The sequence below is a fragment of the Primulina tabacum genome, chromosome 17, assembly GCF_025594145.1.
Source record: "Primulina tabacum isolate GXHZ01 chromosome 17, ASM2559414v2, whole genome shotgun sequence".
In the NCBI taxonomy this organism is placed as follows: Eukaryota; Viridiplantae; Streptophyta; class Magnoliopsida; order Lamiales; family Gesneriaceae; genus Primulina; species Primulina tabacum.
The window spans coordinates 32,252,029-32,267,963 of record NC_134566.1 but is presented as its reverse complement, the minus strand read 5'-3'; the positions used below and the strand labels follow the sequence as shown (position 1 = coordinate 32,267,963).

Genomic DNA, 15,935 nt, shown 5'->3' with positions numbered 1-15,935 from the left:
TGGGGTAATTCGACGTCGCTCTGGAAATTCCTCCAACATTCTAGACAAGCTCCACTCTTCTACGAAAAATACACGTATGGATCGCTATTATTTCACCATGTATTCGCCTGTTCGTTTCGCGGGCCAAGCAGATTTCTTTGCATTTCAATGGCGACCACCCTCTTCTCTTCTGTTTCATGCCCTTCTTCGTGGACTCTCGAAAAAAGTTATACGCTTCATGGGCCGTCCCTTTGTCGACTTTCCAGAAGTCCTTTTGGCCATAGGTTGAAGTTTTCGGGGAAAAGATTGAATTTTTGCCTGAAAGCTGAGGAGAAAAACGAGTCCCCTTCCTCATCTGTGGCGGTGGAGGAGCCGAAAGAAGAGGGAGCTGACAATGGTAAGAAAGATGTAAATATCGAGGATGGGTTCGGGAATGCTAAGAATGAAGGTGAGGCTGCGGGGTATGTGGAAAACGAGAAAGGAAAGCTACAAGAAGTGGATTGGAAACAAGACGAGGCGTTCAAAAATTTCATGGGGAATCCTTCTATTGAGGCTGCGATAAAGCTTGAGAAGAGAAGGACTGAAAGGAAGCTTCAGGAGCTTAATAGAGAAAGAAGTGGCAATCCCTTTGTAAGCTTCTTCAAAAATTTGGTTCGTGCCAATTTGTCGAAAGAGAAAGAAAGGTTGGAGAAAGCAGAGGAGACTTTCAAGGCTCTTGATCTCAACAAGGTTAGATTTATGTTATTGTTTTATTATCTCGCTGGCGTATCATTTTTTTATGCATATTTTTTTTTGTATTTTCTATTAATTTTCATGTCGTGACATAGAAAATTTGGTTTACCTTACATCGTGATGAATGTATGCAATTTTTTGTAAATTGTATAATGCAGTTGAAGAACTGTTTCGGGTTCGATACCTTTTTCGCGACAGATGTTAGGAGGTTTGGGGATGGTGGGATTTTTATTGGAAATTTGAGAAAACCGATCGAAGAAGCAATACCTAAATTAGAGAAGAAGCTCTCAGAAGCTGCTGGGAGGGAGGTTGTTGTATGGTTTATGGAGGAAAAAGCAAACGATATCACCAAGCAGGTATTTGTTTACTAGCTCGTGTCCATTTTATGATTTTACTTTAGTTTTAAAAATTATGGGTGGAATAGGTTTTCTTATTCCAACGACCTGCTTCTTAAACGCTAAATGTTGAGGTAAATGTGATAAATTTATCACCATTTTGATTATTTTGTGTCTGATTATACCTTTGTTTTGTAACACTGTCCTTCCTCCCCTGTTGGTTAAAGTGTTATCTCGAGTAATTGCGTCAACTTGCTAGATGTTCTTTAATGAAAGAACATGAAGTGCCCTTAGTTTAACTAAAGGCTATGATCTGCTGTTGGCTGTTCTAGGCTATGATCTGCTGTTGGCTGTTCTCACGTGATCAAGAATCCTGAGAATCATTCGTTTAAGTTCTATGATACTTCTCGAACATAAGGAAGGCATTGAACTTCATGGATTCTGTTTAAACTTGTTTCCATATTTATGTACTTCTCTTGTAGGCATGCGTCGTGCAACCCAAATCCGAGATCGATCTCCAATTCGAGTATACAAAACTAAGTACTCCTTGGGGTTACATTAGTTCTATAGCTTTGGCTGTCACAACTTTTGGGACTGTTGCTTTGACTAGTGGCCTTTTCCTGAAGCCAGATGCCTCCATTGATGACTACCTGGCTAACTTCGTACCCCTCTTTGGTGGATTTTTTGCTATTTTGGCAGTTTCTGAGGTATGCAGTGTATTTGTTCACTCTTATCAATGACATTTAAAGACATGTCTTGTAGTTTTGATATATGTGAAACGTGTAGGTACTATTTTGAATCTTTAAAAGCAGCAGATATAGTCTTTCCTCGCGTGGAAGTATATTTCTTGTGTGTAATTGACTGTTATCTCACATATTATAGGTAATTTCATCAGTTGTTGCCGATTCATGTCACGACCTAGTGAGACAAATTTTTATTACTTGACTGCTAAGGCATGCAGTATACTCAACATTACTTCTCTTAAAGTTGGTGTAGGGATGTCCTCCTAACCAGTTTCAAAGCGATTAGGGACAGATTTAAGCAACAAGAGGCGTAACCTTAGTTTGGTATCAATTTTCTGAGTTCTTGTAATGTTTTCATATTTAGAAGTTGCAGGAATTTCCAGTGTCAGTTCCTAGTTATGTTGTGAGACACACGAGCATATGTCGATTTCCTCGGAATTTCTACATTTTTTCAATTTGGCACGCATTCCGAAAATAGGGGGTTTGCCTGGTGATGGTTATCCGGCAAAAAGTGCTCAAGGCTATCTTGCTGTTGAATTCTAGTAGTCCAAAATACTAGTAGCCTTTAGTATTCATTTGTGCCGTACCCCAGATCCATGGGCTTGTCCATTCATGGACAGGCGCTTTGCGCCATTACTTTGCATAATTGCTTCACAACTGTTTTATGAAAATAGTTAATCTAAATTGTTTCGCAAATTGTTTGAATTTATTTAATTTGCAAAACTTCCTTTCTTCTTCCCCCTTCCATTTGTTAATTTTACTTTGGTTTCTGAATGTTAGATAGCAACACGAGTAACAGCAGCCCGGTATGGTGTAAAACTGAGTCCCTCGTTTCTTGTCCCATCTAACTGGACTGGATGCCTTGGCGTCATGAATAACTATGAATCATTACTGCCTAACAAGAAGGCTCTGTTCGACATACCAGTAGCAAGAACGGCCAGCGCATATCTGACGTCCTTAGTTCTTGCAATTTCTGCTTTTGTAGCTGATGGTAGCTTCAACGGGGGTGACAATGCATTGTAAGTAATCATTTGTCCCTTTATCTGGGTCATGTGGTCTGTTATGTTGTTTCCTGTATAAGACTCACGTTTCCTCTGCTTTCAGGTACATTCGACCTCAATTCTTTTATAATAACCCTCTTCTTTCCTTCATCCAATATGTGATTGGACCATACACCGATGATCTTGGTAATGTGTTACCATATGCAGTTGAAGGTGTAGGAGTCCCTGTCGACCCCCTTGCTTTTGCTGGTCTCTTGGGTAAGCCAAGCCTTTTGTCGAAATCATAATCTCGTGCTAGTATGGTATATGGTGAATTTTCATTTTTATGCGTAGTTCTCGAGTCATATCGTTATCATTAGATCTGTCTTTGATTATAAACGTTTTTATGCGCGTATATCCGGGCTTCTGATCTTAAGCAGCTTCAAAGTTCTAACATTTTTAGTATCTGAATTTACCGTTTCAAGAGTTCTCACTTCTTTTGATATGTTCACTTTTTCACGCTGCCTACGTGAACAGGATAATAAAACGTATTGTTTTCTTGTTTAGGCATGGTGGTGACCACTCTGAACCTGCTCCCGTGTGGAAGACTAGAAGGAGGCCGTATCGCCCAAGCCATGTTCGGAAGAAGCACCGCTAATGTGTTAACTTTCGCAACATCCTTGCTCCTAGCCATCGGTGGGTTAAGTGGAAGTGTTCTGTGTCTAGCATGGGGACTGTTCGCAACGTTCTTTCGGGGAGGAGAGGAGGTTCCTGCAAAGGACGAGATTACACCGTTAGGGGACGATCGTTTTGCTTGGGGTTGCGTACTTTTCTTGATATGTTTCCTTACTCTTTTCCCTAATGGAGGAGGGACCTTTTCGAGTTCGTTTTTTGGGTCACCGTTTTTCAGGAAGGAGTTGTAAATGGTGGGCAACACTTTGGCTGTGAATCAATGCTTTGTGAATTTTGTGATATGGTTGATACTCAAAGCAATTCTTTTTCAAAATTTCATCTTCTCCATACTTTACAGCAATTATCCAAATCGGATGGTTGTTGGACACTTGTTTGCCAATTGAATGTTTTATCTAACAAATATATATATAATATATATATATATTTAATATTAGTTGATGAATTTTTCATTATTTTAAACAATCATGTTCAATGTTCAATACTTAATTAGAGAATCATCATTGATTACCGTTGGCGTTTAGTCGTTTACTCTTGCTGCCGGTCCGTACGCTGCCAAAGTTTCCGAAAATCCTCTTCCTAATTTTCCCGCGGTTTGGAGCGATGGCGGCGGAAGGAATGAGATTCTCTGCGGGAAAATTGGTTTGGAATCGAAGGCTAATCATGACAGCGAGCCGCACATTGTTGCAGTTCCAGAGGAAGGGCTTGGATTTTCGAGCATTCTCATCTTCAGCTTCCGATACTTCGAACCAGTCTCGCGGCCGTCTCCCACGCTTTTTCTCTCAAACCCTACCTCCTCACAAGGTTTGTTTGCTACTCCTGCCTCCATTTATATGTTTTGCGGCCAAGAATTGGCATATTTGAGGAACTTGCTTTTCTAGGGTTTGTGTTAGTTTGCAGGGTGGGTTTGTGCGTGTGGAAGGGGAGGAATTCTGGCACATGACTAAAGTTCTCAGGTTAAACATCAATGATAGGTATGGATTTTATTGTGCTTGATAAATAATGCATTCTTCCGTGTCCTTGTAACTTGTTAGTGGAATTCAAAATGTACTGAAGAAGGCAATTGTTCCACGAGTGCCATTTACCTGCTTAGTTCCGACCAGCCCATATATATAGTATTATCTAGTGTAATAGAGTGCATAAGCATTGTAGCAACCACAAACACAGCATTACAGATTCTTTGTATGTGATTTTTATAATGAAAATATGTGTTTTGCAAGGGTAGAGCTATTTGATGGAAAGGGACAACTGATTGAAGGGCACATAAAGGATATTAAACGAGGAGGTGTAGAGTTTGAAGCACTGGAGGACCCAAAATTGGTTTCCCCTATAACAACGCAGTGGCATGTTTTTGCAGCTTTTGGTGTGTTGAAAAAGTTTGATCCTTCATGAATCACATGTTTAGGTTATATGACTTGTCTATCTTGTTAATGTCAAGGCACTTTGAAGGGAGGTCGAGCTGATTGGCTTGTGGAGAAATGCACGGTGGATTTTCAGTTGTTTGTGATTATAATATTCATCATATATTGTGATTATAATATTCATCATATATGTGTATCCTTTGGTTTCGTTCATGATTTCCTCTTGTTCCTCCTCATGCATTTCAGGAGCTGGGAGCATCTAGTGTAACACCTTTGCTGACTAAGCATTCTCATTCAATATCAGAAAATCGTGTGGATAGATTGCAACGAGTTATTCTAGCTGCGTCTAAACAATGTACTTAGCATTCTTTTTAACTTGCATTCAACATTTCCCCCTGTTGAATCATTTGAAATTATTATCAGGATAAAGAAAATTTATATTTATAGTTTTGAGATATCACCTTTCTTTCAGGTCAACGTTTACATGAAATGATTTTGAAGCCTCCTGTGGAAGTTGGTGAACTTCTACCAATCGTAAGCACTTCTTGTGATTTGGTTTTTCATTCTGTTGCACAGAGTTTTAGACTTCACATCTACCCTTCTGTTTCATATGGTGGTTTATGTGGTTTTCTTTATCTTCCTTTTAGGTAGCGCAGGTCAAATTATCTTTTGTGGCTGTCGCAGAGGCTACTCCTATTTTATGTACACTGAATTCCTTAAAAAGGGAACCTGCTGGAGTCATGATCATTGGTCCAGAAGGAGGTTAGTAGAGTTCACTCCCTGACCCCGCCCCCTTTCTACCTTCTTGAAAATAAAGTAATTATCTCATCTTCTACTGTTCTGATCGGTACATCCTCAGTATTTCATCAGTTCTACGTCATTTAGTTTGTCCAAAGCTACCTTCATAGCATATATATGCGTATGAAAGCAAATTTGTCATTAAACTATGTTACAACTACGTTATAGACAAAAACGTTGCCATTTCCAGGGCACGTGGTCCTCATTTTTACCTGGGGTAGATTCAAAAGTTAAGTGAAACAGCACAAATTTCCTCTAGTAACCTTTCTTCATAATTATCCTTATGATCTCTTCCTCTATCATTAACATCAATAGTGGCTCCATCATTTTTCCTAAAAGATGTTTTGGTGCTTTTTTTCGATTAATTTTGCACTCCACCTCAATTTGTCTCCCCCAATTCTCTATAACTGGTGCTACCTTGATCAATTTGAAATTGCACGGTTTTGGGGCTGAAGTCATGTTCTTATTTTCGGTGCTCACAATTCTCATAGCCTTGTCTATTCAGATTTCACTAGTGAGGAGTTGAATGCCATGAAGGAGGCTGGTGCGTTTGCCGTAGGCCTTGGCCCATATCGATTACGAGTTGAAACTGCTACGATGTCACTCCTTGCAACTCTGATGCTATGGTCTGACTCTCAGGAATCAAACAGCAGCTAGCTGCATTTCAGGAAGTCCTTTTTGCAATTATTTTGTATATTTTTATGCTTAAGAACAAACGTTGTGTGCATGTCTGTTTTCCCCGATTTCACACTGGCAATATTGTGCTGACCTGCCATTACCATCAGCTTCAGATCACTGAAATTTTTGTCGATGTCACTTGAGTCCATGGTGTCCCTTTCTCCACTGAAACAATTCGCAATGTTGTTATTCTACTAACTTGCAATTAATATATACCAGATTGAAAATACATGAATATATAGGCAGCACAGCTTGTCACCCTCTGTTTATCAGTAAATTTTCATTTCAGTGTTAGCTTAAATTGATTAAAAATCTATTTGTACTCAATTAACTAACTAAAAACGTATATCAGTTCATTTTTTTTAGAAACAACCGAATATTGTGCATTTGGCATTAATGTGGGCGTTATGGTTTTTTTTTTATAAAAAATTATTATTGTTTATTTTGCTTTTTTTTAGCATGTTTTATGATTTGAATATCTCTTATGTACTTTCTTTTATACGAATTTGTGGGTTACTGTCTGCCGGAACCTTTGAATAAAATTTTTAAATTTTTTTTTTTACTTATATTTGAACTATGTAATGACCATATTTTTAATAGAAAGTAATTTAGGTTAATGAGATGTTAAAAGCCTTAATTTTTATATTCATCAAATCAACTTTGTCAGGGCATTGGCCAGCATAAGCCGTGCAGGGTTGATGGAGGAAATTATCTTGTCGCTTATCATCGGATGGCGTTTGGGCCCTCTTTTTGCCTTTAGACGAGTAATGGCTTTAAGTTATTAATTTTTTGTGGTCCCGTAACAATATATTTAGAGCCCGTTTAGTTGAAGAAGTTATTGGACAAAAATTGTTTTTTTTAAATTTTTTTTTATTTAAAAGTATATTGTTTGGTTACGAAAATATGTTTGAATATTTATCCAAATAACAAAATTTAAAAAAAAATTTATTTAAAAGTATATTGTTTGGTTACGAAAATACGTTTGAATATTTATCCAAATAACAAAATCGTTTCTACTTTTTAAACAAGAGCACTTTAAAACATCGAAATTTATTTAAGTTTTTTTTTCTTAAGTTACAAGCTTATGTGTGCCGAAAGGAATGACATGAGAACTTTTTCAATCAATGCAAAATTTTCGAAGATTGAGTTGGGTTAGCAACTCTTGAATGATATCTAAATCAGTTTAGCTCAATAAACCAACAAAGTGTAAAAGTGAGGAAAGAGGCTTGCTGAAATGTTTGAACAGTAATATAGTGTGGTAAATATTAAGCTATGTTAAGTAACTGATAATAAAATATAGTATGCACAATCAATTGTTTATAAAATTTCAAATGTGTTACAGTCTTTTTACGTCTCTCTTTCTTTCATTGTCGAACAGATTTCACTAGAAGAGTTTGACAGTTACAAGCAATTTGCAAAAACTCACTTCATGAAGGTTTATTTTTGGCATATTGAAACCTTTTAGTTAGTACTCAACCCTTTCTGTCAGTTTACAAGTAGTTCTGGAAAAAAAATACTTCTAGCTAAATGGTTAGCTATTTTTTTTAAACATTAGCTAGTACTGACATCCAGTGTGCATGAGTTCTGATACTTAACGGTTTTGAAGACGGTTATGTGAAGAGAATATTCATATGATTTAATTAGTCTGTCTGAATAATGTAATTTTAACCTTTTAATGAATATTAATGAATTCGTCAGAGTCTGACTATTATGCATTCATCGAGACTTGAAAACCCGACTGATTTAGTATGAGATGTCTTGAGAGATCGATTTTCTCTGAGAATTATGTCGGGCTGATCTCTTCTAAATAGTCACCTAAATTCATAAATCACTAATCTTTGAATTGTTTAGCTATTTGAAAACTTATAATCGGAGGATGTTGAAATAATTTTCTATACTTGACTACTGATAAGATTTGTTTATTTTCAATGAGAATCAGGAAATCCAGAAATCTAATCTAAATGATTCGGTGGGTTATTATAGACTCTACGCATTATAATATAATAATGATGATGATATTTGAAATGTGTTGCTTTCTTACTAAGATAAAATTCAATTTTTAAAATGGTAATTCAGTACTTTTGGGATTTGATTCGAATTAAAAATGATGGCTTGTTTGCAAAATTTCTTTTTTTTTAAAAAAAAACATATCTGGCTATAAGGAAACTGCTCTGGCATTAGCACCGGCTCTTTGTGAGAAGGACAATGATTGGTGAACAACTGAATTCGAAACTACGCTTGTTCCGCCACCGAGCAAACGGGCATGGCGGAATACGTGAGTTCGAAACTACGATTGAATTTCAATGCTCTTTTTCTTGTTCATCCTCGCCTCCGCCGCCGCATATTCGAATATTATCGAGACTTTGCCGGGCTATCCGGGCACCTTGCCTTTCAAACTCGAAACCGGGTGAGTTCATTTGATCATATTATTTCGCAGTTCTTTTTGGCAACTTCCAGCTCGCAATCACACAACCAAAAGCACTGTTAAGATAAAGAAGCATTGTCTGAATTTGCATCACTAGTTCGATTTCAAATATATATTGTCATTTCTGAAAATTATTAGAATATATATTACGGGAAAATTGACTTCCAAAAAATGTTAGGATTTGGTTTCCCTTAACTTCAGGTATATTAGCTTGGTCGAAAATGGAGTAACGTCAGTTGTTTTATTACTTCGTAGAGTCTGAAGGAGACCCGAATAAGGATCCGATTTTGTTTTGGATTACGGGTGGACCCGGGTGCTCTGGCTTTTGACCCTTGACTTTTGATTTTTCAACCTTTAATGGAAGCTTACCTGATTTAGTATACAATCCATAATCATGGACAAAGGTTTAAACATCTAATACACTTCATTCATCTGTGTTCTTGCTTCAGATCTCTCTGTGTTTTAATCACCTATGTAATGATCATATGCTGTTGCATGATATGGTTTCAGTTCGCCAGCATTAAATTCATAGACGCCCCCGTTGGAACTGGATTTTCCTATTCCTATATAAATACATCGCAAGTCTACTCTTCCTCCGACACCAAATCAACGTGGGATTGTTACATGTTTTTGAGGAAGGTAACCTTAAGGTTGCTTAGGCAATTACCATCCATGCTATTTGATGCGATCCTGGTGAAATGAGTGAGCATGGTCGGGTGCTCCATCGGATCTGCTATCAAAATGATGAAGGAAATAAGAGCAATGTAGATATCTGAACCTGAAACTTCTTCCCCGGGCGAAGAGGATTTCTTGCACTCAAGAAGGTAACCACGTGAATGGGCGCCGGAGGGTTGTCCGGCGTGGCCACTCCGATGCTTAAGTCAGCAGGTGTAAAAGAGGAAGCTCTTTAGAGAAAATATTGTTGCTGGTATGAATAGGTGTGTGCACCCTCCGTTTAATGTAGAATGAACCTGATATTTATAGTAGGAGAAGTAATGATGATCTCGTTCTCCGTGCTACCTACTAATTATAGTAGGACGGCTGAGCACACCCTATATTCTGACATGTCAAATCTCATACTGGTCACATCCAGCCCATCTGATTTTGTCAACCCATCGGCCTAGTGTCAAAGATGGGACAGTTGCCCACATCCTATTATGCTAGTATACTCGAGTGCGATGCTCATATCGAGGTGGCCCGGGTAGAAAGTTCTCGGGAGCTTGAACGAGAGCCCGGGCGTCCGGTGGCCCGGGGAGGAGACGTCCCAGGCATTCACCTGACCGGCTCCTGATGAACCCTTCCTGCCGACTTGTCCTGATTCTGGCCATCCATCCATTATCCTGGGTCGTCCATGTCCCGGGCACAAGAATCGTCCATGACTCGGACACAACCCAAGCTATCCCGAGGGTATCACTATTGTTTCTTGGAAAAACTATTCAAGGGAGATGCCAAGAATGTTTGTTCGCATTTTTATCGTGCACTTATTAATGACAATTCAATTGGATTGAATTTAATTTGATTTTCTTTCCTGATTCAACTTGTTCAAGCAATTGATGATTGGATTTAATAATTTTAATTGCAGTATGAGAATCACGTGACATCTTATGTCTGGGCAAATGATCCGTCCGTACAAGAAGCTCTTTATGTCAGAAAGGTACATTCGTACATTAACATACTTCGAAAAACATGAAGTATCTGCTCTTGTATAGATCGTTAACATAAATTTGAACGTGAATGAATTACCAGGGAACGATTCAAGATGATTGGAAAAGATGCAATAATAGCTTATTGTATGAAAAAGATGTAGAAAGTGTACTCCCACACCATCAACTGCTACTTGACAAAAGGGTTCTGTCGACCCTGGCAGCAAGAGCACTGCCCTGAACCAGTCAATGAATGACACGTCACAAGTTTTACTGTTAGTTAGGTTGGTCAAAACTTAAAAAAAATAAAAAATTGACTCATGTCAAAATGTGAATGCGATCAGGGCAGTGCCCACAAAAATAGTATGAAATAAACCTGAGGACAGTGCCCACAAAGGTAGCATGGAATAAACCTGGCAAAAGGATATGAAGCTTTGGTCTATAGGTACTTAACCAGCTCACATTTTCTATGGTGTTTGACTGTTTGCAACTATGTATTTCTCGTTTCTCGTTTTCCATTGGAGATCACGACTGTTGGTGCCCTACACGAGTACTGTAAAATGGATCCACAGTCTCAGTCTAACCAACGAACATGAATGGAGGCCTTGGACCGTTGATGGCCAAGTTGCAGGGTTGGTTTTCTATTCTGATCTGGCCTCTACATAATCTCTAGTAAACACTTTTTGAAATTGAAATTATCACAATGACAAAACTTCATATGTAATAAAACCATTTGAGGCTCTGTTACCTGTTTGTTTATCCACATAGCCTTCACTAGTGTCGTTTTAATGATTCGAATGTCATGAAATATGTAGACTATAGATTTGATTTAATTCTATGATCTTATCCTCGTAGATACACGGAGAAATACAAGAACAATGATATGTTCTATCTCACCTTTGCCACTGTGAAGGCAAGCAAAAGTTGACTTCACGGCTCGTTTTAGCAAGTAATGTGAAAAGGGTAAAAATGTAATTTGACATTGTTCATATCGATGTTATGCTTGGCGCAATTTAATGATACAATATGATACATATAAACTTTCACGTGTAGTAAGAAAAATAGACTACTAATATCATGATAGCTGCAAGCCACAAAAAAATTGAATTCATTGAGTAAATTATTGAAATATGTTATATGTACGACTAAATTTATAAAACAATTTCTGTCACACAAAAAATTCAATATAAAAATTCTATTTATCAAAATCCCACGATAAATTCAACATAAAATCTCACGATATAATAATAAAATATTACGTATGTAATTGTTATAAATATCGTTTTACGGTACATTTAACATTATTCTGAAACATAATTTGGTTCGCTGAGCTTCAATTTCCAATATTGATATATATTTATAAAATAATTAGACTAATTTCGATATAAATATTAGAAAATTTTAATAAATTAAAGAATAAAATTACACGAAATCATATGTAGCTTGGCGGGCTGGTCTTGACAACAAATAACTTCATTTGAAGGTAAAAATCTACACATTATAATAATATAATAATAATAATATTTAAAATGTCTCTGTCGTTTCAGATTTTCTTCGATTTTATTTTTTCAAAAGTCTAAAAAATAAGATAAATTCATTTTTAAATTTGTAATTCTATAGTTGTGGGAGTAGATTCGAATAAAAAATTATGGCTTGCTTGTTGCAATTTCTTTTTTTAATAAAAAATATATATTTGGCTATTAGGGAACTGCTCTGGCATTAGCACCAGCTCTTGGTTAAAAGGAAAATAACCGGTGAACAGAACTGCCACCGAGCAAACTGGCATGGCGGGATACGTGAGTTCGAAACTACGGTTGAATTTCAATGCTATTTTCTTGTTCATCCTCGCCTCCGCCTCCGCCTCCGCCTCCGCCTCCGCCGCAGATTCGAATATTATCAAGACTTTGCCGGGCTATCCGGGTACTTTGCCTTTCAAGCTCGAAACCGGGTGAGTTGATTTGATCATATTTGTTCCGCAGTTCCTTTTGGTAACTTCCACATCGCAATCACACAACCAAAAGCACTGTTAAATTACAGAAGCATTGTTTGAGTTTGCAACACTAGTTCCATTTCAAATATATATCGTCGATTCTGAAAATTATTAGAATATATAAAATTTTACTTCCACCGAAATGTTTATTTGATTGGAACAAGGAATTTAGCTTTCAAATAACTTAGGATTTGACATCCCTTAACTTCAGATATATTAGCTTGGGCGAAAATGGAGAACGTCAGTTGTTTTATTACTTCGTAGAGTCTGAAGGAGACCCGAATAAGGATCCGCTTTTGTTTTGGATTATTGGTGGACCCGGGTGCTCTGGGTTTTCCGCCTTCGTGTATGAAATCGGTAACGACGCTCGTCCTTGCCTTCAACTGAATAAATTTTGTTTTTAAAATTTTAAAATAACCAATAAAACAACAACTAAATAATATTATGGTCTGATTGGTTTTTGATTGTGCGTATGTGCGTACAGGTCCCTTGACTTTTGATTTTTCAACCTTTAATGGAAGCTTACCTGATTTAGTATACAATCCATATTCATGGACAAAGGTTTAAACATCTAATACACTTCATTCATCTCTGTTCTTGCTTCAAATCTCTGTGTTTTAATCACCTATGTAATGATCATATGCTGTTGCATGATATGTTTCAGTTCGCCAGCATTATATTCATAGACGCCCCCGTTGGAACTGGATTCTCCTATACAAATACATCGCAAGTCTACACCTCCTCCGACACCAAATCAACGTTGGATTATTACATGTTTTTGAGGAAGGTAACCTTAATGTTGCTTAGGCCATACAATCCATGCTATTGTTTTATGTATGTTTGTGTTTTTATCGTGGATTTGATGCTAAGATGAAAATTGCAGTGGTTGTTGAATCACCCTTCGTTTACTAAAAATGGACTCTATGTTGGCGGCGATTCTTATGGAGGCAAAGTTGCGCCCATGGTTGCATTAGAAATAGTGAAAGGTATGATATAATTGATGATTGGATTGAATTTGATTTGATTCTCTTTCCTGATCCAGCCTATGTTGCAACTGTAGGAAATGAAGCAGGACTTCATCCTAGAATACGCCTCAAAGTAACTGATATCCTTGGAACTATTTCTTGATGATATTCTTGTTTTCTTATATGAAATTTTAAGGTAGAATTGACATATTAACGACTTTGGAAAAATGAACCAGGGATACCTTACTGGAAATTCACCAATAGATCAAGAACATCATTTTAATGAGTGGATTCCTTATGCTCACCGCATGGCACTCATATCAGATGAATATTATGAGGTAGTTTCTTATTCCAACTTCTCTCTCAACGAGAAAATTAAAAATGGGGGAGGAAAAATTTGTTCTGGACTGCTTTACTCTACTCAGAGTATGTTTTTGTGGTTTAAAGAGATGGTTGATTGTAATGTCAAGACACATCGATTGTGAAAGTAAAATTTGAGTTACCTATATAAATGTAGGTTAGCAAACTTAGATACACCGGTAGATCTTCGATGATCACATGCAGTTTTGGTGATTGGATCAATGTTAGCTTATTCTGCATTCAGACAAGATTTGTTGGCTTGAGAACATTATATAGACTTGATTGACAAACAGCAACCTTCATTCAATCTCCAGAATGATATTACAATAATCTTTAATTGGTGGTAAAATATTTATAATAAACCTCCGCTAAATACACCTCCAGTACTAAGTAATTCATTGGATATATCCAAACATCGTTACGGGTAACTTGGTTTCAGCGAGCAAAGAATAGCTGCAACGGAGAATATCTAAATCCGGACCCAAATAATTATGAATGCCTTCATGTTCTTCAACTCATCGATCAGGTGAAGATTACAATTTCTTCTAATTTATTTTTTTTGCAATTTAATTAGCTGCTCTTACAATAATTCACTTGTTTTATTGCAGTGCACTGACAATATAAATAAGAAGCATATTTTGGTACCAAAGTGTGAACTATCACCTCCAAAAGGTGATGATTTTACGGAGAGGCAAATGATAATAGAAAACGACCCCATCGACTTCCTTCTCATGTCCAAACAAGAGGACCGATGGTGCCTTGTAAAATCATCTGTTCTTACTAGACCACATATATAGCAATCCAACTTCCCCGTAGACCTTCTGATATGGATTTCTGAAGTGCAAAATAATCTTAATTGCAGCTTAACAATCACGTGACATCTTATGTCTGGGCAAATGATCCGTCCGTACAGGAAGCTCTTTATGTCAGAAAGGTACATTCGTACATTAACATACAAACATGAAGAAGTATCTGCTCTTGTATAGATCGTTAACATAAATTTGAATGCGAATGCATGACCAGGGAATGATTAAAGATTACTGGAAAAGATGTAATAGGAGCTTATTGTACGAATATGATGTAGAAAGTGCACTCCCACACCATCAACTTCTACTTGACAAAGGATATGAAGCTTTGGTCTATAGGTGCTTAACCAGCTCACATTTTCTATGGTGTTTGACTGTTTGTAACTATGTATTTCTCGTTTCCAGTGGAGATCATGACTTCTTGGTGCCCTACACGAGTACTCTAAAATGGATCCACAGTCTCAATCTAACCATAGAAGATGAATGGAGGCCATGGACCGTTGATGGCCAAGTTGCAGGGTTGGTTTTCGATTCTAATCTGGCCTACATATTCTTTAATAAACGTTTCTTGGAATTGAATATGTAGACTGTGGATTTAATTCTATGAACTTACCCTCGTAGATACACAGAGAAATACAAGAAAAGTGATCTGGTCTCTCTCACCTTTGCCACTGTGAAGGCAAGAAAAAATCGACCTCACGCCTCGTTTTAGTAAGCACGTGAAGAGGGTAAAAATGTAATTTGACGTTGCTTGTATCGTGTTATGCAGGGCGCAGGTCATGTAGCCCCGGAATACATGCCGGAACAATGCTTTGCCATGGCAAAGAGATGGTTCTCGTTGTTCCCATTGTAGAGATCATACGAGGGTTTCTGTTTTTCCACTGCTTTCTAATTCATAGTGTAATAATATATTGTTGTCTTTTTATTGAATATTTTTATTATTATTGAGTTCAATAATTATAATGGATGGATTTGTCATAATCTTTGTGTGAAATTTCAAAGAATATATTTTACTTTTAGAAGAAAGGTTGAAGTTATGCACTAAAAGTTCCATATTACGTTTCTTGTTTTCTTAATTTCTTGTTTTTGTAAGAGATTTTAAAATTACGAAAATTCTAACATCATATCCAGGGCCGATCCTAACAATATTTGGGCCTGAGTCTAACTTTTAAAAACAGACATCTGAATCATAATGTGTGTTCATATTTTTTTTAGTTCCATAGCAATTCTTCACCGTTACTTTCACCAAATTGTTTCTTTTTTCGAATAACACGTTTATCTCGAAATAACTAAGGACACACACAAGTTTGTTGGAGTTGTACTGTGCTGCAATAACATGAATAGAATATGTTCCACAAAAATCCAATCATCAGGGATCCTTTGTTAGAAGGTAAATATGAAGCAGTTTAACCTTTTTCATATACAGATGGAAACTACCAGGAAAGTAAAT

At 37.1% G+C, this 15,935-nt stretch overlaps 3 protein-coding genes across 5 annotated transcripts; all 3 read left to right on the top strand.

Moving 5' to 3' along the window:
- Positions 1-3,743, top strand: LOC142531493 (putative zinc metallopeptidase EGY3, chloroplastic). The gene is made up of 6 exons (XM_075637642.1): positions 1-708; positions 870-1,067; positions 1,529-1,753; positions 2,570-2,808; positions 2,894-3,048; positions 3,337-3,743. The coding sequence occupies exons 1-6, from the start codon at positions 148-150 to the stop codon at positions 3,690-3,692; spliced, it is 1,734 nt and encodes a 577-aa protein (XP_075493757.1). The 5' UTR covers positions 1-147; the 3' UTR covers positions 3,693-3,743.
- A 165-nt stretch (positions 3,744-3,908) lies between these two features.
- Positions 3,909-7,068, top strand: LOC142531502 (uncharacterized). 2 transcript variants are annotated; one of them, XR_012816307.1, is made up of 9 exons: positions 3,909-4,263; positions 4,360-4,433; positions 4,680-4,822; positions 4,898-4,944; positions 5,067-5,175; positions 5,293-5,354; positions 5,468-5,582; positions 6,124-6,424; positions 6,909-7,068. XR_012816307.1 is itself a non-coding variant. In XM_075637653.1 (8 exons), the coding sequence occupies exons 1-8, from the start codon at positions 4,063-4,065 to the stop codon at positions 6,273-6,275; spliced, it is 903 nt and encodes a 300-aa protein (XP_075493768.1). In that variant the 5' UTR covers positions 3,909-4,062; the 3' UTR covers positions 6,276-6,490. The 2 variants fall into 2 exon arrangements, 1 of the variants encoding a protein (XP_075493768.1); XM_075637653.1 differs by lacking the exon at positions 6,909-7,068 and having other exon boundaries at positions 6,124-6,490.
- Positions 7,069-8,532: 1,464 nt separating this feature from the next.
- Positions 8,533-15,424, top strand: LOC142531496 (serine carboxypeptidase-like 13). Of its 2 annotated transcripts, none has more exons than XM_075637644.1 (14): positions 8,533-8,703; positions 12,566-12,711; positions 12,839-12,915; positions 13,019-13,141; positions 13,238-13,340; positions 13,415-13,452; positions 13,556-13,657; positions 14,119-14,205; positions 14,288-14,440; positions 14,542-14,613; positions 14,703-14,824; positions 14,891-15,004; positions 15,107-15,164; positions 15,255-15,424. In XM_075637644.1, exons 1-14 carry the CDS (start codon positions 8,600-8,602, stop codon positions 15,336-15,338), a joined length of 1,383 nt encoding a protein of 460 aa, XP_075493759.1. In that variant the 5' UTR covers positions 8,533-8,599; the 3' UTR covers positions 15,339-15,424. The 2 variants fall into 2 exon arrangements, with proteins under 2 accessions (XP_075493759.1, XP_075493758.1); XM_075637643.1 differs by lacking the exon at positions 8,533-8,703 and adding an exon at positions 12,072-12,312.
- The last annotated feature ends 511 nt before the right edge of the window (positions 15,425-15,935 follow it).